This window comes from Lacerta agilis, chromosome 13 (assembly GCF_009819535.1).
Source record: "Lacerta agilis isolate rLacAgi1 chromosome 13, rLacAgi1.pri, whole genome shotgun sequence".
NCBI lineage: Eukaryota > Metazoa > Chordata > Lepidosauria > Squamata > Lacertidae > Lacerta > Lacerta agilis.
This window is the reverse complement of record NC_046324.1, coordinates 47,808,103-47,830,482: the sequence shown is the minus strand read 5'-3', so window position 1 is coordinate 47,830,482 and position 22,380 is coordinate 47,808,103. Positions and strand designations below refer to the sequence as shown.

Sequence of the window (22,380 nt, the reverse complement as noted above, 5' to 3'; positions counted from 1 at the left end):
TCACGCCGGCGTCACGACGCACGTGCCGTGCCCCTCCCCCAGGGGGGTGCCTCTGCGCCAACACCGCCGCTCCCAGCAGCGCAGAGGCTTGCTACGTCCCTGCTTCCCGCCTTTCCTCTGGACCCACCTCTGTTTTGTCCTCAACAACAGCCCTGCAAGGTAGGATAGGCTGTGATGGAGCAAATGGCCTGAGGCCAGCCAGTGAACTTTGTGGCTGAGTAGCAGTGGCGAACGGAGCCGCTTGGCTGCCTGGGGTGGCAAATGCAGAGGCACCCCCCGGGGGCGGGGCACCGCTCTGCAGCGTGCATGCGTCCTGATGCAAGTGTCGTGACGTCATGACGCATGGGTGTGACACCTCTCTGGCCCGCCCCTTGCCTCCGCCATGGCTCTGCCCAGGGACAGCATGAAGGGAGAACTTAGCAAAGCGCGCACCGGCCGAGCGAGCAAGCCAGCTGCCGCTGCGCCGAGCGTGGTTTTTGCTGGGCGGCAACACTTGGCTTGGGAGTCACCAGTCGCGGGGGCAGGGCCCCAAGTGTTACCCCCTCCAGGGTGGAACCTGGGGTGGACCGACCCCAATGCCCCGTCCCCAACGCCCTGTCCTTTCTCCGTCCCTGCTGAGTAGGGTTTTCAAGCAGGATTCAATCCTCTAACCCAGGCTTCCTCAACCTTGGCCCTCCAGATGTTATTGGCCTACAACTCCCATGATCCCTAGCTAGCAGGACCAGTGGTCAGGGATGATGGGAATTGTAGTCTCAAAACACCTGGAGGGCCAAGGTTGGGGAAGCCTGCTCTAACCATTACACAGCCGGTCAAACTATTGAAAAGTTTTAGCTGTCTAGCTAATGTGGAAACTCTGCTTCCATCTGGCATGCTCTTTGGGTCCTGTTTTTGAAGAGGAATGCTCAGATGACCTGCTTTTAAGTTCTTCCCTCGCTCTCCCCTGGAAATGGGGTAGCCACCTGCCGACTAAATTTCAGGCTTCTAGCTCAAAGCGTTGCCAACTAACCGGCGGAAACTTTCCTGCTTTGCTCCTGTGCCTTGCAGAGGGAAGTGTGGCCTGCAGCCACCACTGCGGACTCTGCATTATCACTTGCTAAATGTGTGCAGATCGAGCTGCGGTCGAAAGCACAGGTGCAAAGGCCGGTAAAAAAGTTAGCAACCCTATTTGGTTGTTTCTAGAAGGCAGGGGAACTAGTTTTTCCAGAACTTTGAGACTTCCTCCTGCTTTTACCAGCTGCAATTGTTCCTGGAAGACGATAGCTTGGCCACAGTAGTTCATGTGTCAGTTACTTCAAGGCTGGATTATGGCAATGCGCTCTAGGTTTGCAATGCGCAAATTTCAAGACGTTAACTACAATGGTGCCTTGGTTCTCCAACTTAATCCGTTCCGGAAGTCCGTTCCAAAACCAAGGCGCGCTTTCCCATAGAAAGTAATGCAAAATGGATTAATCCGTTCCAGACTTTTGAAAACAACCCCCAAAACATCAATTTAACATGAATTTTACTATCTAACGAGACCATGGATCCGTAAAATGAAAGCAATAAACAATGTACTGGAGTCACACAATCAATCAATCAATCAATCAGTAGCTGAACTGGGTTCCGCACAGTCACAAAAAAACAAAACAAAAAGAGCCGCAAAAAAAGAAAAATGCGAAATAAATAGCAAAAACAGACAGACCTCAGCGTAACACTCAAAACGGAATTGCGGCACACAAAAATGGAGCATGTTTTGCTTCCGGAAAAGAGTTTGCAAACCGGAACACTTACTTCTGGGTTTGCAGTGTTTGGGTTCCAAGCTGTTTGAGTACCAAGGCGTTTGAGAACCAAGGTGCCACTGCACAAAGTATTAGCATATAAAGCACTTTTCCGCTTGAGAACACTTTACCTGCAAGATTGCTTTATTCCTTACCTGCTCACTCGGCCGCTTCCATCTGCGGAGCTGGTACGGTTACTGGTGCCATATAATAGCAATTCCACATTCACAAGAGCTCAATTTTTTTACACTTTGGAACTCCCCGCTAATTGACACCAGGCAGGGACCTTCACTGTTCTCTTTCCAGCACCCGCTAAGAACGTTTTCTCTTGGACAAGCCTACCCAGACATGTAGAAAGTCGAAATGTGCTTTAATCTGTTTTTACCTTGTCGCCGATTTAAATTTCTTTGACTGTTTTAAATTTTTGTTTTTACTGATGATTTTACATTTTTATTATTTTTTGTAAACCGCTTTGAGTTTTTACCATCTGGTGGTATATAAATCTTAGGAAATAAAGAAATAGACGGACAAGGAGTCTGGCACAGAATAATGCAGCTTGAGGTGTAATCTAGACACATATAAAAAAAAAAACACTGTGAAAATGCTTTTTTTTAAAAAATTATATACTGAATTTGCCATAAACTCACCATCGCCATCTAGTGCCACATTTGTATAAAGCACTTAAAATGCACTTAAAACGTTATATTTGCAGCTGTATAGCTGAGTCCTGAGATGCACCTGGGCTGTCGCTCCATCATTCAGCCAGCTTGGCTCCATGTAAACCTGGTTACACATCATAGAATTGCAGAGTTGGAAGAGACCCCAAGGGTCATCTAGTCCAACCCCCTGCAATGCAGGAATCACAGCTAAAGATTCCCTGACAGATCCTAAATTGCTTCTGGTGACTCAACAAAAGAGGTGTATAGAGACCCCCTGAACTTGGAAGGTGGCTGGGAACAGGGTTGCCACCTCTCCTTTTATTTTGAATTTATTTATTTGGTTTTTCAAATTAAACACTTACGGAGATATATCAAACATAAATAATAAAAACAGGATTCCATAGAATCTCCTAGACTTCCATCCTCCCCATTGTCTGTCCTACCCCAGAGGACAGGATCACACTTCAAAATGACCTTACCAGATTAGAGAACTGGGCCAAAGCAAACAAGATGAATTTTAACAGGGAGAAATGTAAAGTACTACACTTGGGCAAAAAAAATGAAAGGCCCAAATACAGGATGGGTGACACCTGGCTTGAGAGCAGTACATGTGAAAAGGATCTAGGAGTCTTGGTAGACCATAAACTTGACATGAGTCAACAGTGTGATGCAGCAGCTAAAAAAGCCAATGCAATTCTGGGCTGCATCAATAGGAGTATAGCATCTAGATCAAGGGAAGTAATAGTACCACTGTATTCCGCTCTGGTCAGACCTCACCTGGAATACTGTGTCCAGTTCTGGGCACCACAGTTCAAGAAAGATACTGACAAGCTGGAACGTGTCCAGAGGAGGGCAACCAAAATAGTCAAAGGCCTGGAAACGATGCCTTATGAGGAACGTCTTAGGGAGCTGGGTATGTTTAGGCTGGAGAAGAGAAGGTTAAGGGGTGATATGATAGCCATGTTCAAATATATCAAAGGATGTCATATAGAGGAGGGAGAAAGGTTGTTTTCTGCTGCTCCAGAGAAGCGGACACGGGGCAATGGATTCAAACTACAAGAAAGAAGATTCCACCTAAACATTAGGAAGAACTTCCTGACAGTGAGAGCTGGCAGTGGAATTTGCTACCAAGGAGTGTGGTGGAGTCTTCTTCTTTGGAGGTCTTTAAGCGGAGGCTTGACAGCCATCTGTCAGGAATGCTTTGATGGTGTTTCCTGCTTGGCAGGGGGTTGGACTGGATGGCCCTTGTGGTCTCTTCCAACTCTAGGATTCTATGATTCTATTATTAATCATTTCCTCTTGCATCTTTTATGACGATCCAAATCTTTTAAATCTCCATTGTGTCCAAAATTCAGCCTTAAACTACAAATGATATTCCAATACTACTAATGATTTTACAATGGCCTTTAAGATAAGTTATAAATTTTCCCTATTCCTTATTAGAATTTTGGTCTTCCTGATTTCTGATTCTTCCGGTCGTTTTTGCCATTTCGTCACAGTCCTTCAACTTCATCTGCCATTCTTCTCTGGTAGGGACTTTATCTTCTTTCCATCTCTGCCACCTCTCCTTTTATCCCCCTACTGGCGTTGCTTTCAGTGTCCTTATCTGTGGCTGGACACGCAAGCCAGCAGGGGAATTTCCTCCCACGCCCAACCTCTGTGTTTGCGTGCCAAACTTTGCATCCGCCAGGTGGGTGTTAAAGTTAAGGCCCAGGTGGAAATGAAAGAGAAAGTGAGGGCGCTGCCTCCAAATTGCGGCAGGATTATAAACTTAAAGCTCCGGTGGTGATAATTTCCTTTCAAGTCTTGAGCCGGAGTAGTAAAGAGCAAAGATCAGCACGGGTTTTTGGCTCCTTTGCGGCATCTCTGTTGCCCAACCAGCTATGCCTTCGGAGGAAATGTGTTCTCGAGCTGATTTTTGATGACTCATCGGTGCTGAGTCATGCTTCCCTAAAACCGCTGTGGAAAATGCCTGCTAGCTCTCCGTGCCCAGTTTTCTTCCCAGTACAGTGGTACCTTGGCTCTCAAACCTAATCCGTTCCGGAAGTACGTTCCAAAACCAAAGCGTTCCAAAACCAAGGCGGGCTTTCCCATAGAAAGTAATGCAAAACGGATTAATCCGTTCCAGACTCCCCCCCCCAAAGAAAAATCAATTTCCTATATTAGAATTGGAATTAGGTTTACAGGTAAAGCGTCCCAAATACTGTACCCATTCCAGACTTATAAAAAATAACCCCTGAAACAGCAATTTAACATGAATTTTACTATCTAACGAGACCCTTGATTCGTAAAATGAAAGCAATAAACCATGTGCATAGCTGTCAACCTTTCCCCTTTTTTGCGGGAAATTCCCTTATTATAGCATTGGGAAACAGCAAGGAGGGTTGACAGCTATAACCATGTACAGTGGTACCTCTAGTTACGAACTTAATTCGTTCCGGAGGTCCGTTCTTAACCTGAAACTGTTCTTAACTAGAGGCGTGCTTTCGCTAACGGGGCCTCTTGCTGTCGCTGCGCTGCTGGCACACGATTTCCGTTCCCATCCTGGGACAAAGTTCTCAGCTCGAGGTAACTCTTCCAGGTTAGCGGAGTTTGTAACCTGAAGCGTTTGTAACCTGAGGCGTTTGTAACTCGAGGTACCAGTGTACTGCGGTCACACAATCAATCAGTCAATCAATCAATCAATCAATCAATCAGTAGCTGAACTGGGTTCCACACAGTCACAAAACCAAAATCAAAAAGAGACACAAAATCAGTAGCAAAAATAGGAGTAGGAATAGGAACAATTTATTATTGGCCAAGTACCGCATTTTTCGCTCCATAGGGCGCACCGGACCATAGGGCGCACCTCGTTTTTAGAGGAGGAAACAAGAAAAACAAATATTTTTCTGGTTTTCCTCCTCTAAAAGCCCTGTTTTTTTGAGGATCAGCTAAAAGTTTTGCAGCTTTTTTTTGCAAAGGGAAAAGCCCTGTTTTTTTTTGAGGATCAACTATAAGTTTTGCAGCTATTTTTGCAAATGGGGAAAAGCAAAGAGGAAAAGCCCCGTTTTTATGGGGTTCAACTCACATTTCTGCAGCTTCTAAAGGAAAGGGAGCCTTTTCTACAGTTTCCAGACAGATAATCTAATCAGCCGGTCACATGTCGCTGGGGAAACAAACAACCTCCCCCTGCAGCACATTCAACAATGGAGGCCTGGGCAAGGGGGCGGGGCTGAAAGGGAGCCGGGACTCTTATCTCTCTCCCGATCTCTTGCTGATCAGTTGCTGAGCAGGGTCCTTTCAACACCCCCTTTTCTCTTTGTAAAGTAAAAAGCATGATCCTCTTTTGGCCCCTGGGTAATTCAGCTCCAGGGCCCACCATTCGCTCCATAAGACGCACAGATACTTCCCCTTACTTTTCAGGAGAAAAAAAGTGCGTCTTATGGAGCGAAAAATTCGGTACATTTTCCAACATACTTGGAATTTGTTTCGGCTACATTGCAATGTAAACAGACAGATACGGTTCCTCTCACAATACAAAGAAGCAAAGAAACCCCATCCATAATTTACCTCCCCTTCAACTATACAAGTACGAATTTAACAATTTACTGGCACAAGGGAAAAAACTATACTTGTGCCTGGCCGATTTTGTATATTAAGTCCTGTAGCGACGTCCAGATGGAAGTAAATCAAGCAGATGATGACCGGGTTGTAAAGGATCTGCTACAATTCTCTCTGCTCTCTTCCTAACTCAGGTAGCATAAATTGTCTCTATTGAAGGCAAGCTAACACCAATTACCCTTTCTGCAAAAACAGGCAGACCTCAGCTTAAAACAGAAGTGTGACACTCAAAACGGAAGTGTGGCACTCAAAACGGAGCATGTTCGGCTTCTGAAAAAAGTTCGCAAACCAGAACACTTACTTCCAGGTTTGCAGTGTTTGGGTTCCAAGTTGTATGAGCACCAAGGTGTTTGAGAACCAAGGTATCTCTGTACAGAGTCTCCCACCCATTCGGTGGACAATTGGTTGCTTGTTGCTTGGTCTGAGATCCGAGGTGAATCCAAGCCAGCATTTCCCAGGCTTAAGGTAGTTGTAGTTCAAGATCTCTGGAGATGCATGGAGTTGGGGATGGCTGCTATAGGATTTGGGGATGGCTGCACTGGTTCATGTTGCTCAGCAAGACTTCTCAAGCTTGGAAGGTGCTTTTAATAAACATATCTACCTGCTTCTCTGGCCACATTAACAGCATACGTTTAAAACAACATCATGCCACTTTAAACAGGCATGGCTTCCCCCCTGCAAAGAATTCTGGGAGCTGTAGTTTGTTAAGGGTGCTGGGAATTGTTAGGAGGCCCCCATTCCGTACCCTCCAGCACGTCAAAAGGGAAAAAAAACAGGACGTCATATTCTGGGATGTCGTAGTCCCATTTTTTTTCTTGCAAGAGCATGTAGGCCATTTTGGGTGCTGTGATCTCCCGTGATTTCACACTGCAGTTTCTCCCCGAAAAAGCGCTTTTCAGGCATGGCACCTCAAAATGCAGAAGATCGCAGCCCCGGGGGAAAAGCTATCTTCGTGGGGAAATCGTGCGAGATCACGGCGCCCCGAATGGTGAGCGGAGCTGGCGGGCTGAGGGTTCGATCCTGCTGGGTGCTGCTTTGCCTGCGACAATCCCTGCAGGGAACACACTTGAAACTGAGATCCCTGCACCCGGCACCATTGCATGCTCCACTCTACCAGCTGAATAAAGTTGTCAGTGCCCGGTCTCGCTCGTTTGGCTAAAACCTCCCTTCTCTTTGACCTTCTTTTCCAGAAACTTCAGTGCTCTGAGCAAAGAAAATATCTACGAAAACAACCAGTTGGTAAGATTTTCCAGTTCTGCTTCCTGCTGTGACGTCATGTTTTCTGTGCCCTCAGGGTTCCTCTCTGCCCCTGCACTCTGCCCCATGCTTTGGCCCTGGGTAGATTAGATCAAAACAAATGGACCATAAATTTAGACAGCGTGCCAAGAAACTTAACCCGTCTTACATTCTTCCTGCATCTGGCAGCCTTTGGGTCAATTCAAACACTCCTCCAACTGTACCTGTTTAATCCACGTTTGCCACTCTGTATATAAAATGCTTGGCAATGTGCCCTGAATCAAACCAAAGCCTGCTGCTCATTTGCCCTGTTGCCAGAGAAGAAAATCAGGAATTTGTTTGAGCCGTGGGCTAGTGTAAAAAGTATCCTTTACTGTTCAGGACAAAGAGTGCCGCCCTTTTCTGTCCGAACTCTGAAAAACCAGTTGTGCAAGATTTCCAATGTGGTCAAGTGCAATGAGGGAAAAGCTGGACGTGAGGAGTGCCTATTGGCCAATGCCCGTGCCGTCACCAACACTCATACACACCCAGATCCTCAAGGCGGTTTTGCAAGTTTATAATTTGTTTGAGGGGAGGGGTGAAGGACTGAAGAAGAAGTGTATCCACATGGATTTTGGGGAATGTGTCTCTGTGAGGCAAGTGGAGAGGCCGGACTAGGACCTGGGAGACTAGGGTTCAAATCCCCACATGGCCACGAAGCTTTTTGAGTGACCTTGGGGTTCAGTCACTGCCTTTCAACCTGACCTACCTCACAGGGTTGTTTTCAGATTAAATGAGGAGGTGGAGAACCACGCATGCTACCTTCAGCTCTTTGGAGAGAAAGGTGGGGTAGAAATGCAAAAATAAATGCTACACACACACACACCTTTTTCTGAGGACTGTGGAACAGCATAGATGGCCCTCCTTTCTGTTTTATCTTCACAACACCCCTGTGAGGTAGGTGAGCCATAGACTTGCCCAGTAGGCTTCATGACTGAACGGGGAGGGTAGGATTTGAACCTGGGTCACCCCGGTCTCAAACCTTTATTGACATGCAGACAAAATTCTGAAAGGTTCAGTACAACAGAATCACTCGGCTAAATCTGCACCTAACGATTAAAATACTGTTGTACAACATTCACGAATCCTCACCGCGGGTTGCAGAAACCTGACTAATATCTGCAAGATCACCCCAGTCTCCATCTGACCCTGCTATCGCTGCACCTTGCTGGCTTATTTTTTTGCAACCTCTCCCTAGACTCTGCCTTCCCATTTGGAAACTGGATCGTGCCCTGCTCATTCGCTTGTGTTTACCGAAAATTGCATTTCTGGATCTCTGCACGTTTGTTTGTGTGTGTGTGTGAGGGGGGAAGGGCGCTGTTTTCTTGCGCAGATGTTTCCCAACAGATGCACGGCATTCGGACCACCCATCCGGCTCTGTGCTGGCTCCAGAAATCTGAATGTGGGCTGGCTGAATGAATGAATGAATGAATGAATGCATTCAGAGTGGAATGTGCCTTGTGAAGAAGATGGGCTGCAGATTTTGCGGCTTCTCCAAGGAGAGCTTCCTTGGCCCTGACCCAGAATCGGTTCCACGAGCCTCAGAAGCCTCATCCTCAGCCTGCCCCTGCCAGAGAACATTTCCATGAGGACTAGTGACTTGACCCTCCACTGAGCGCTGGGGAGATGCCACAAAGAGGCAGCTCTGACATCCCTTTGCCACTGGGCTTGTTTAACCTCTGATTCCTGAGCCCCGAAACCAGGCATTAATTCTGCAGAGCGTGGGGATGCCTCATTCCCTTGTGGGAGATTTTTTGAGGGCCTTGTGCTCGTGCTGGGCTGGGCCAGAGGCGGGAATAGGCAGAAAGGCATCTATGCAAACAGACCGCTAGCATCTTCCTGCCAAGGAAAATACATTATCATACTGCACAGCAGGGTGGATTTGATTTAAATCAATTTAAATCGATCAGAAGGTCGGTAGTTCGAATCCCCGCGCCAGGGTGAGCTCCCGTTGCTCGGTCCCTGCTCCTGCCAACCTAGCAGTTCGAAAGCACGTCAAAGTGCAAGTGGATAAATAGGTACCGCTCCGGCGGGAAGGTAAACGGCGTTTCCGTGCGCTGCTCTGGTTCGCCAGAAGCGGCTTAGTCATGCTGGCCACATGACCTGTACGCCGGCTCCCTCGGCCAATGAAGTGAGATGACCGCCGCAACCCCAGAGTCGTCCGTGACTGGACCTAATGGTCAGGGTGTCCTTTTACCTTTACCTTTAAGGTGCTTTTTTATTTCGTTTCGACCATGGCAGACCAACACGGCTACCTATGTGTAACTAGAGGTTTGTCTGTGCTTGCAACACAGGGGACTTTTTTTGTTACATGCAACCTGAATTCCAGCAGATTTCTTCATTGCATACTGCGGTTTCCTTCATCTTGACACCCTCCAGCTATTGTTGAACTCCAGCCCCCATCAGCCCAAGCCAACATCTGGAGAACATCAAGCTGGGCAGGGTTAGCCTACTTGCAATATAACCATTAAGGGATGCCTCTCATCCGGCTGTACCTGACCCTGCTGAACCCAGCAAGACGTGGTTGCTGGGGCTGTGGGAGGTCTCTCTTTTCACCCAAAGTTCTTATTTTCTGCCCCCCCCAAAAAAACATGGTGGTCACCCCATTGCCGTAAGCCCTGTGTATTTTCATTTCGTTCTTTAAAGCATTTGAGGGAGAGGAAGCTGTTGTATCTGCGACTTGCCATAAAAAGAAAGGATAGATATTGTTCTCTGGGAAAACGAGGTGAAAGGGAGTCTAGAACAGGCCAAGCTTTAATACAAATCAGGGGGGGGAAACGCAGCCAGGAAGCTGATTTTAAGATCTCTCTGCTCAGCTGTGTAAAACTGTAATGGATTCAAGATGGCGGAGCTTAATGGAAAGTCCCCAGCCTGAGACCCAGGAGCGTTGGCAGCAGCAGGCAGATGGAAACAATTGTCTTTGACTTAGCGGTGTTGTTGTTTATTTACAGTCCTTTTACAACCTTGCTCTTTTGTCCCAGAGTGCCTTTACCAGGGGCATAGCAAGGTAAATTGGTACCGGGGCGTAAAAATTTTTTGTCAACCCCCCCCCCCCCAGGCATAGGAAGGTCAGGTGGTACCCGGTGCGGAAAATTTCTTGTCAACCCCCCCATTGACCCCCCCCCCCCCGCAAAAATGGTTTTACGTTATTTCCTATTTTCTTACAAAGGAATAATAACAAGTAATGATAATAAAAAAAAAAACTTTTATTTATATCCCACCCTCCCCGGCCAAAGTCGGGTTCAGGGTGGCTAACATCAGATACATAACATTGGTATAAAATCAAACAATAATTAAATTACCTCCTAAAAACATCTCAAAAGCAAATTAAAGCCTAATTAGATGGCTTTCCACAGGGTTAGGGCTGGGAACAGTAAGTGCTTCACTGAACTGAAATTCCAGCCTTCACGACATATTAAACAGCTATTTTGGTGGAGGAGGGTCAAGATATTAACCAATATGCATGAAATTTCATATATAGCTATATAATCCCTAGTATAGTAAGATAAGACCTTCGGAGCAGGCATAAAAAAAAAAATCCAAAAAAAATTTTCCTAAAAAAATTGTTCCTTGCTAATTTGTCACCCCCTCCATTATGGAACATGGGGCGGCCCGACCCCCCTTGCTATTTACTAAACATCAGTAGGCAGGCAGGCCCTGCTCCTCAGGCTTCCAAATTTAAATGGTAGGTAGGGCACACAAGGAAAAAAGAGAGGAGGAGGGGAGAGAAAAACCTTCCCAGCAATCCCAGAATCAGCTCTTATAGCTAATTTATTTCTTTGATTTTAAAAGAATTGTAGGGGCAGGCTGCAGGCACCCTCGCCAAAGGGGGATTCCACGCAGATACACAGACCAAATCACCGCAGAAAGCCGATTGCAAAAACAATACCAAATGTGAAAAAAGGAAAAGTCACAATTAACAGACTCGGACGAGCACCATCCCATTTGGAAACCTTGAAGCCGCGTGACAACGTGACAGTGGCCTCTCGGCAAATAGGAGGCGCTACGGGGAGGAAATGGTGGGGGCTGCCTTTGGGGGTCCCCTGGGCTCTGCACCCACCTTGCATGATTCAATTCAGCCCCCCTTCCCCCCCACAACAGCCTTTGGGGTAATGTTGGTTTGATTCCGCCCTTGTTCCCAAAGTAGATCTTCGCTTGCTCTTCCTTCCTTGGGGGAAGGCACTTTGTGGTTTGCCTCAGGTGCCAAAATGTCTTGGGCCGGCTGTGCCTCCCTCCCGGATGTTCCTAGACTACAACTCCCATCATTCCAGTCCATCAGCACCCTGGGAGGTCCCCGGCTGGGTTAGGCAGCCCTGTTTGACTGCAGCATCTTTTATGAAAGGGTTGTTGGGCAAATGTCTGCTTAAAGGCATGTGCTCATGTTGTTGGAGCCCATAGCTCAACAGGACTGCAGCTTCCTTGCATGCAGAAGGTCATGGGTTCAAGTTCTGGTATCTCCCATCGAATGGGGTCTCAGGCAGGGCGGGAAGAGACCCCTTGCCAGAGACCCCGGACAGCCCCTCTAACTTGCTGGAGTGTTTCTGGCCCTCCTGAATCGAGTCTTGCTTTCGATCAGGGTTTCCGAAACTTGGGTCTCCAGCTGTTTTTGGACTACAACTCCCACCAGCAGGATCAGTGGTCAGGGATGATGGGAACTGTAGTCCAAAAAACAGCTGGAGACCCAAGCTTCGGAAGCCCTGCTTTAGACCTTGTAGCAAACCATAGTTCAGCTTTGTAAACCGCGGCTTGGCCTTGCCTCTCGGAAATCTCATTGGGGCAGATGAAAATGATGGACTATATGGAGCTCGCGGAACTGACCAGGAAACTTCATGACCAGAGGGATGACGCGGTGGAAGAAGATTGGAAGAAATTTAAAGTGTATTTAAAAGACTATTGTAAGATTAAAGATTAGAAGCAAGCTGAAAGATATGTTAGGCTGTAGATCTAGAAGATAGATTTAAGGTATATAACTGTTTGAATAATTGATAAGGATATTAGGTAAGAAGAGATGTTAAGGTTAACTAATAAAAAGATGATTTTAGCAATGTAAAGAAATTACTAAAGATGATATACAAGGAATGCAGGAAGGGAGGACGTGAGGAAGTCAACCTACAATGATAAGAAAAGAAGATTGTGTTTATTTTGTATTAATGTTTTTATTGTTTGTTTGTTAGTTTTTGTTTTTGTTAATGTGCATGTTATATTTTTTCTTAAAACTAATAAAAATTTAAGTGGAAAAAAGGGAAATCTCGTTGGTTTGGGATTTCAAAACGAAACAACAACCAAGTCTCTTTATCTCCTCTGTTCGCGACTGATAGGCTTTCAAAGTGGCCGAAATGGAACTGGGCATCCCGGCCCTGCTGGACGCAGAGGACATGGTCGCTCTCAAAGTGCCCGACAGACTGAGCATACTCACTTACGTCTCTCAATATTATAACTATTTCCATGGACGTTCTCCAAGTAAGTAAGGCTCCCCAACCCCATCCTTTCCTCCTGCAGAGCTTTCGTCTGAAAACAGATCCTGCGCTATTTTGCAGCTGGAGTAAACGCTTCAAAAAATGGTTCCAGCAACTAGATGGAATCAACAGCCTTCAACAGCCATGTTAGTCATGGTTGGTTGTTAGGAGAACCCTGTTTCCCCTCACAGAACTACAGTTCCCAGAGTGGTTTAACCCAGGGGCGTAGCAAGGTATATTGGTACCCGGAGGCAATATCTTCTTCAATTTCCCTGAGGAAGGAAAGACAGACAGTTGAAAGAGGAGGGGGGAGAGAGAGAATACACTCCAGACAGGGGCGTAGCAAGGTATATTGGTACCCAGGGGCCAAAAATTTTTTTGTCAACCCCCTCCCCCGAGGCATGGGAAGGTCAGGCGGTACCCGGTGCGGAAAATTGCTTGTCAACCCCCCCATTGATCCCCCCCAAATGGTTTTACGTTATTTCCTATTTTCTTACAAAGGAATAATAACAAGTAATAATAATAATAAACTTTTTTTTATATCCCACCTTCCCCGGCCGAATTCGGGCTCTGGGTGGCTAACATCAGATACGTAACACTGGTATAAAATCAAACAATAATTAAATTGCCTCCTAAAAACATCTCAAAATCAAATTAAAGTCTAATTAGATGGCTTTCCACAGGGTTAGGGTTGGGAACAGTAAGTGCTCCACTGAATTGAAATTTGAGCCTTCACGACATAGGAAAACAGCCAAGTGAACAGCTATTTTGGTGGAGGAGGGTCAAGATATTAACCGATATGCATGAAATTTCATATATAGCTATATAATCCCTAGTTCCTTGATAATTTGTCACCCCCTCCATTATGGAACCCGGGGCGGCCCTCCCCCCACCCCCTTGCTACGCCCCTGGTTTAACCATTGATCCCTCTTCCCAGTGAACTCTGGGAACTGTAGCTCTGTGAGGGGAAACGGGTCTCCTAACAACGCTTGGCACCCTTGACAAACTGCAGCTCCCAGGGTTCTTTGGGGGAAGCAAAATTGGTTTAACGTGGTATCCATTGTGCTTTAAAGGTATGGCAGGGGAGGGGATGTGGCCTTAATTGCACCCAAGCTACTTATTCCCTGTGAGATCCATTAAGCCAGTCTCCCCCAAACTGAGGTTGTTGGGAGTTGCTCTCCAAAACATTTGGAGGTCCCAGCAGCGCCGATTTACGCATAAGCTAAACAAGCTATAGCTTAGGGCCCCACTCTCTTGGGGACCCCCCAAAAAATTAAAGGGAAAAAAACTGGATGTACATTTCCAAGATATAAGATAAAAAACAAATAAAATAAAACCTACATACGGCAACAGTGTTTTGTGTTGTGTAGGCTCCTATGATGTAAGATATGGACCCCGCCTGCTCGCCTGCTCACTAAAATATCACTGCTTTGCTGATTTCTATATATAGGGTGCCTACATTCTGCATGGGCTGGTTGCAATGCAACATCTGCATGGGCTTTAGATACCTATTAGTCCCATAAATTACCATATAGCATATATTCAAAACAAAAAACAGCAGCAATTTGTTGTTGACAAAGGAGAGCTAGACATATGAAGGGCACCATTACCTTCAGTAGCTGAGGGCCGCATCAGACCTGAATCCGGCCCTGGGTCCCAGGTTGGCAAAGGAGGTTGTGTTATACTGAAAGATGTTCCCTGGACGACAGTTCCCCGCTTATTAAATCCAATTAGTTTTCTGCTGATGTTTTCTTGGTTTAGGGGGTTGATCTAACCACCTTAGGTCGGTCCTGCTTCCTGCTTCCTTCTCGAGACGTTTTTTGTCTTCCTTTCCCAACAGTTGGAGGAATGTCTGGCATAAAACGCCCTTCTTCCGCACCCGGCGAGGAGCCGATGGGGAAGAAGGTTGTATCTGAACCGGCGGCGCCAGCCCCCAGCAAGCCCCCGCGAGTCTTGCCGCCATCTGAACCCAAGACAGTTCCAGCCTCTCGCAATCTGGCGAAGGAGAACTCGCCTGTGGCAGCGGTACGGATTGGCCATCTTTTGCCCTAGAGACTGAAGCTAAACGGAGGGGCGGGGGGGGGCTGTCGACAACAATTGGACGTGGTAGCCAAGAGTGGAGCTTCCATGTCTAGTGGCAGTGTATCTCTGGAAACCAGCGGCTTGTCCGCTTCCTGGAGGTACCTGATTGGCTGCAGTGCGAAACGGGAGGTGGGATTAAATGGGTCTCAGGTTCACTTCTCTCTTGCCTTTTTCTCCCCCAGAGACGTGTCTTAGCGGAGAACAGCAGCAACACGCGAAGCAGCAACTGCGCCATCTGCGGAAACCACGTTCACCTGGTACAGCGCCTCCTGGTGGAAGGGAAGCTTTATCACAGGAACTGCTTCAGGTACTGTTCAGGTGTGGCATTCGCACCTTGTTTTCCACATTTTCTCCGTTTGGATGGCTGTTGTTGTTGCCGCTGCTGTGTTTGGATTGTTTTGTTTTTAATTTTTTTTATTAGTTTCCCATTTTTTTATAATATTCTCAAACAAATATAATTAACAATAGAAAAAAACAGATACAAGATTCCCTTGCACACTTGGACCTCCCTCCACCCTTCCACGGTGTCCCCGTGTAACATTTCCTGCTGCATAGTTTATGCCTTCCATTTAACATTTATATCTTAAGTCTCTGTTAACTCACAAATGTTATTTAAGTCCTGTTAAGGAGCTCAGCTGTTTACAGTGGTCTTCCAAATATGATATAAACGTCTTCCAGTCTTCTTAAAAATCTTGGTCTTCCCGATTTCTGATTTTTCAAGTCATTTTCGCCATCTCAGCATAGTCCATCACTTTAACTTGCCATTACCCTCTGGTTGGGACCTTTTCGTCTTTCCATCTCTGGGCTACGAGCATTCTGGCAGTGGTCGCTGAATACATAAATACAGTGGCACCTCGACTTATGTATTTAATCCGTTCCGAATGCACATTCGTAGGTTGAAAAATTTGTAAGTCGAAAAAAGCGATTTCCCCATAGGAATGCATTGGAAACGAAAAATTCGGAAAAATTTGTAAGTCGAGTAAACCGCATCTAAAATTCGCAAGTCGAGTAAACCCCATCTAATATCGCCAACGGATGTCCTTTGGATGTCGAAAAATTCATAGTTTTCGGGCACTTTTTTCATTCATAAGTCAAAAAATTCGTATGTCAAGTAATTCATAAGTCGAAGTACCACTGTAGTCTTTTCAGCTTCTTCGGTATTTCTGCACCCATAATTCCTTATAAGAAAGCTTCTGGGTTTTTTTTAACAAACGTTATTTTAAACATTTTTTTCATTTCATTATATATCATTTCCCAGAACGTGTTTGGGTTGTTGCTGCTGCTGCTGTTGTTGTTAGTATTGGCACTGGCATTTATATCCCGCTTTTTTATCCAGGCTGCTCAAGGGGGCATACAAGATAGGGCCCCCATCTCCTTTTACCCCCCACAACAACCCTGTGAGGTAGGTTAGGCTGAGGGGCAGCAACTGCCCCACCCCGGGTCACCCAGAGAGCTTCATTCACGGCCAAGTGGGGATTTGAAAGCTGTGCCACTAGACACAGAAGAAATCTTGTATCGATTAAAAGTGCTGACCATTGGAACTCAGAAAGGACTAGAAACTTGCTTTGTTTGTTTTGAGAAACAAACGTGGAATCTTGTTATCATTGCCCACTTCATAAAATGCTGCTTTCTGCGTAAAGTGCTCACCCTCTGTTTCAGTGTATCTGAAGAACTGTGCATGCACACGAAAGCTCACACCAAGAACAAACTTAGTTGGTCTCTAAGGTGTTACTGGAAGGAATTTTTTTATTTTTTATTTTGCTCACCTCACCCTCGGTCTGCCACTTTTTGCCCCAGGTGCAAAGAGTGCTCTAGCACCCTGCAATCGGGAAACTACAAAGCTGGGAGTCACGCCGGCACTTTTGTCTGTAACCGGCACGAGGAACCGATGCCCCTCCGGGATTCCTTGTCCTCCGGCATGAGGGGTGTTCCCAGGGAGGAGAAACCTCCCACTACTGCCTCCGCTGCACAGAACTACTTGAAGGGACTTGAATCCAAGACGCCGGCGCAGGAATCCGTGAAAATGAGCGGTGCCGTTAAATCAGCAGCTTCCGAGCCACTCAACCCTGGGAATCACAAAGGCAGCTCTGCGTCCGCAAGCTCAAGTTCACATTGGTCAGACCTTACCGGGAACAAATCGGATCGTCTAGCCGTCTCCAGCACCTCTCCTTCCCCACCACGCTGGACACCATCATCCGCCAAAACGCAGCAGGCTCGGGAGAATTTTTTCCAGGCCGGATCAGGGAGCTCAGGACTTCCTCCGAGCAAAACGGAGCCAGTTAAAAACCAAGGCTCTGTTTTGAACCCGCCTTGGGTCTCCGGGAGAGCATCCTTTTCCGGGACCCACACATCGGGGACTGGTCCGGATGTCGGCGAGAAGGACAGAGCACGGAGCGTCCTGATGCAGGCATTGCCGGGGCTTCAGCCTTCCTCCAACAGGACTAGTGGCTTTTGCGGTGCCTCGCCCAGCTCGACGGCATCCGGCACGTAAGTGTTCCTTCTTTGGCGCCCCTGAGCAGGGAGCAGGTTCCCATCTCTGTGCTAGAAAAGTCACAACCACCCGTAAATTCTGCGGTCGTTTTGCACTTGGAGGTATACTGCTCCTGGGATGGAGGTTCTAATTGGCTCCATTGGATAATGGGAGGCTCGACCAGCCAATTCTCTTGCAAGCCCAACCCCCCTACCCCTTCTGTTTTTAACATGCAACTGGAAAAACGCTTGCCCCTGTGATTGGGGATCCTATACACTAGCAAGGCAAATGTGTGCATGTTTTACTGCGGTTGTAGAAATTTTAATTTGAGCAAATTCCCAGTCTTCTCTACTAAATAAATCACAGGTTAGGTTTGGAAATTTGGGAGGGAAGTTTCAGCCTTGCGATGTACACACTGGAAATTTTATGAATGTAAGTTCTTTTCTCTTTTTTGGCCAATTATTTTTATTTATTTTCCATATTTTTTAACAAATGGTCACCACATGAATACAAATTCAATTCAAATTTAAAAGCTGACTTCCCACCCATCGCCTCTATTTTTCCCCCCTCCTTCGCTGCTCCCAATAAAACAACACTTCCAACTATCATTTCAAAATACATCCATCCCTTCTCCCTACGCATCACCTCCCTGTACATCACCAATTTCTGCTATGGCTTTTATACATTGTTATAACCTGTCCTCAAAATAGTTGAGTGGAGTAAATCCTCTTCTATCTATCTATAATAGTCGTTCATCAATTTTCAAACATTTCATTCTGATACCTATTGAGTAACACTTTGCCTGAGAAAAACAGATCTGGCTTCCTCCCAGACAAGTTCTTACCCAACAGGACTTAGTGGGCAGCTAGACTGGTGACTGGGAGCGGCTGCCGAGACCACATAACACCGGTCCTGAAAGACCTACATTGGCTCCCAGTACGTTTACTAGCACAATTCAAAGTGTTGGTGCTCACCTTGAAAGCCCTGAACGGCCTCGGTCCTCTATACCTGAAGGAGCGTCTCCACCCCATCGTTCTGCCCGGACACTGAGGTCCAGCTCTGAGGGCCTTCTGGCGGTTCCCTAACTGCGAGAAGTGAGGTTACAGGGAACCAGGCAGAGAGCCTTCTCGGTAGTGGCGCCCGCCCTGTGGAATGCCCTCCCATCAGATGTCAAGGAAATAAACAACTACCTGATTTTTAGAAGACATCTGAAGGCAGCCCTGTTTAGGGAAGTTTTTAATGACTGTTGTTTTTATGTATTTTTAATCTTTTGTTGGAAGCCACCCAGAGTGACTAGGGAAACCCAGCCAGATGGGCTGGGTAATAATAATAATAATAATAATAATAATAATAATAATTGGGGCGCGGGTGGCACTGTGGGTTAAACCACAGAGCCTAGGGCTTGCTGATCAGAAGGTCGGCAGTTCGAATCCCTACAACGGAGTGAGCTCCTGTTGTTCGGTCCCAGCTCCTGCCCACCTAGCTGTTCGAAAGCATGTCAAAGTGCAAGTAGATAAATAGGTACCGCTCCGGCGGGAAGGTAAACAGCGTTTCCATGCGTTGCTCTGGTTTGCCAGAAATGGCTTAGTCATGCTGGCTACGAGACCCGGAAGCTGTACGCCGGCTCCCTCGGCCAGTAAAGCAAGATGAGTGCCGCAACCCCAGAGTCGTCCACGACTGGACCTAATGGTCAGGGGTCCTTTTACCTTTACATTATTATTATTATTATTATTATTATTATTAGCCTGGGGGGGTCAGCTGGATGCTGTCAGTTGTCCATCCCACTGGCCAAAGGGCTAATCTCCTCCTCTTGCCCATAGCAGCAAGCCGTCTCCAGCCACCTCTGGCACACAGCACCTTGAGACGAAAAGCATCTCGGACTGGAAGCCCTCCAGGCCTGTCAGCGTGCCAGCTGCCACAGAAGATCCACAGAAAGGACCCCGGGCGCTTTCACCCGCCCTTGAATGTTTGCCCAAGGATCTGGGTGGCAAAGTGGGCGTTGGGGTGGCTCCCCAGAGCAGGCTCAAGGATCAGCCCCCCAGCAGACCTGCAGCTGACTCTGGGCATAAACTGGACGTTAAGGTCTCCAAAGGTAAAAAGTGGCCCTTGCTTCATTTACTCATTGCATCGCGTTTTTGTCTGTTTATTTATTCATTTCATACATTCGCTTGATTGTAAACCAACTAACCCACCTGAAAGCACTTTAGGAAAAAAGATAAAACAATGAAGCTGAGAAATGTTTACAACAATACTTTAAAACGTACAAAAAGTCAACAACAAACTAAAACAGATTAAAATTCTCACCGGCCTTTCTAAGCATCTTGGTAAGCTTGCTTAAATAAGAATGCTTTTAGCATGTGCTGAAAAGAATACAGTGATGCTTGATGTCAAATGGCAGGGAGTTTCACACTACATTAGAGTTCTTACCAATATGGAGCAGGTTGAATCAAAAAAATCACTGAATTGTAGAGTTGGAAGGGACCACAAGGGTCATCTAGTCCAACCCTTGCGATGCAGGACTCTTTTGCCCAACATGGGTCTCAAACCCATAACTCTGAGATTAAGAGTACAGTGGCACCTTGGTTCTCAAACTTAATCCGTTCCAGAAGTCCGTTCCAAAACCAAAACCAAAACCAAAACCAAAGCGTTCCAAAACCAAGGCGTGCTTTCCCATAGAGAGTAATGCAAAATGGATTAATCCATTCCAGACTTTAAAAACAAAACAAAACCCTAAAACAGCAATTTAACATGAATTTTACTATCCAACGAGACCATTGATCCATGAAATGAAAGCAATAAACAATGTGCTGCAGTCACACAATCCATCGATCGGTAGCTGAACTGGTTTCCACACAGTCACACACACACACACACACACACAGCTGCAAAAACAAAAATCCAAAATAAATAGCAAAAACAGACAGACCTCAGCGTTACACTCCAAACAGAGCACATTTAGGTAGCTTCCGAAAAAAGTTTGCAAACCGGAATGCTTACTTCCGGGTTTGCAGTGTTTGTGTTCCAAGTTGTTTGAGTACCAAGGCGTTTGAGAACCAAAGTACCGCTGTATCATGCTGTACCAACTGAGTTATCCAAGCACCTTTATGATGTGGCACCAGTAATAATGCCTTTTTCTCTGATTTGTCGGTTTATGTCCCACCTTTCAAGGTGTCTTACGTAGTTCTCCTCTTCCTTGTTTAATCCCCGTGACAAACCTGAGAGGTAGGTTAGGTCGAGAGGCAGCGATTGGCCCCCCCAGGTCACCAGCTGCCGATGGTTGCCGACTTTCCTCCTGCGATTTTCCACGTTAAGGGGGGGGGGACTGCAAATGGATTCTCCGCCCCTCGGAATTAAATAACTCAGACGCGAGTGCTGAACACGCACTATATTCAAATTGCAGCGGCAATTTAGGTCGTGTGGAAGCTCAAATATAGCGCGGAACTGAACAGGTTGGTGTGAATGCTGCCCTTAACTTGCACACTCTATTCTGCCTAATTTCAGGTAGGTAGCCGTGTTGGTCTGCCGTAGTGGAAACAAAATAAAAAAATTCCTTCCAGTAGCACCTTAAAGGTGAAGATACCCCTGACCGTTAGGTCCAGTCGCGGATGACTCTGGGGTTGCGGTGCTCATCTCGCTCTATAGGCCAAAGGAGCCGGCGTTTGTCCGCAGACAGCTTCCGGGTCATGTGGCCAGCATGACTAAGCCGCTTCTGACAAACCAGAGCAGCACATGGAAACGCCCTTTACCTTCCCTCCGGAGCGGTACCTATTTATCTACTTGGACTTTGACGTGCTTTCGAACTGCTAGGTGGGCAGGAGCTGGGATCAAACAACGGGAGTTCACCCCGTCGCGGGGATTCGAACCACCGACCTTCTGATCGGCAAGCCCTAGGCTCAGTGGTTTAGACCACAGCACCACCCGCGCTTAGAAGCACTTAGAAGTGTATCTGAAGAAGTATGCATGCGCACGAAAACTCATACCAATAACAAACTTAGTTGGTTTCTAAGGTGCTACTGGAAGGAATTGTTTTATTCTATTCTGTCCGGGCTGCTCGAATGGAGGGTCGATGATCTGTGCAAAAGGTTTGTAGCTGCCTTCTCATAGTCGCATTCGTGGATGTCTTCTTTCTTCAGCGGGAGCCACGAGTGTTACGGAAGAGAAATCAGAAATGCCAGCGGACTGGAGGTCTCGGCTGAAGCCGGTGGCAAACAGGTGAGTAGGGCAGGAGAAGAGGGGATTTCGGTTGGGTGGAGAACATAAGATTGTGTTTGCGGACACACACACACAATGGCGGACACACACAACAAAAGTGTGCCAAAGGCAATATATGGCAAAATATTTGGTGAGCAACCTGGATGGAATATCCCAGCGGTCAGGTTTGGAGCTTCAATGTCCCACAGAATAAATTGTGAAAATTGCGGAAATTAATAATAATAATAATAATAATAATAATAATAATAATAATGTATTATTTATACCGCACCCTTCCCGATTTAAAACCAGGCTCAGGGCAGCTAACAACAAATATAAAACATTGATTAAAAACGACTTTTAAAACAGCATAAAATGCAACATAAATGTGGCATCCATGTGAATAAAATTCAAATTCAAATTCACGACTTAGTCTGCATGAAATTGCACGGGTAAAATTCTGCTTTTATTGGCATGGAAAGTTGGTTTGTATTAGAGCAGGGTTTGCATTATTTGTCTAGCGCAGGATATAAATGGCTCCGTCAAAAGCCCTTTTAGGGTTGTTGGGTTCAGGGGCGTAGCAAGGGGGGGCGGGCCACCCCGTGTTCCATAATGGAGGGGGTGACAAATTATCAAGGAACAATTTTTTTTAAATGCCTGCTCCAAAGGTCTTATCTTACTATACTAGGGATTATATAGCTATATATGAAATTTCATGCATATCGGTTAATATCTTGACCCTCCTCCACCAAAATAGCTGTTCACTTGGCCGTTATGTCATGAAGGCTGAAATTTCAGTTCAGTGGAGCACTTACTGTTCCCAACCCTAACCCTGTGGAAAGCCATCTCATTAGACTTTAATTTGATTTTGAGATGTTTTTAGGAGGTAA

The 22,380-nt window shown here is 46.4% G+C and overlaps 1 protein-coding gene across 1 annotated transcript in view; it reads left to right on the top strand.

Moving 5' to 3' along the window:
* Window positions 1-6,917: 6,917 nt before the first annotated feature.
* MICALL2 (MICAL like 2) overlaps window positions 6,918-22,380 on the top strand; it is a 28,180-nt gene continuing 12,717 nt past the window's right edge. Inside the window, exons 1-8 of the mRNA XM_033166500.1 lie at window positions 6,918-7,004; window positions 7,151-7,255; window positions 12,610-12,751; window positions 14,588-14,772; window positions 15,012-15,136; window positions 16,627-17,316; window positions 19,120-19,391; window positions 21,433-21,511. Coding sequence (XP_033022391.1) covers window positions 6,918-7,004; window positions 7,151-7,255; window positions 12,610-12,751; window positions 14,588-14,772; window positions 15,012-15,136; window positions 16,627-17,316; window positions 19,120-19,391; window positions 21,433-21,511 — 1,685 coding nt within the window. The remainder of the gene's footprint in view (window positions 7,005-7,150; window positions 7,256-12,609; window positions 12,752-14,587; window positions 14,773-15,011; window positions 15,137-16,626; window positions 17,317-19,119; window positions 19,392-21,432; window positions 21,512-22,380) is intronic.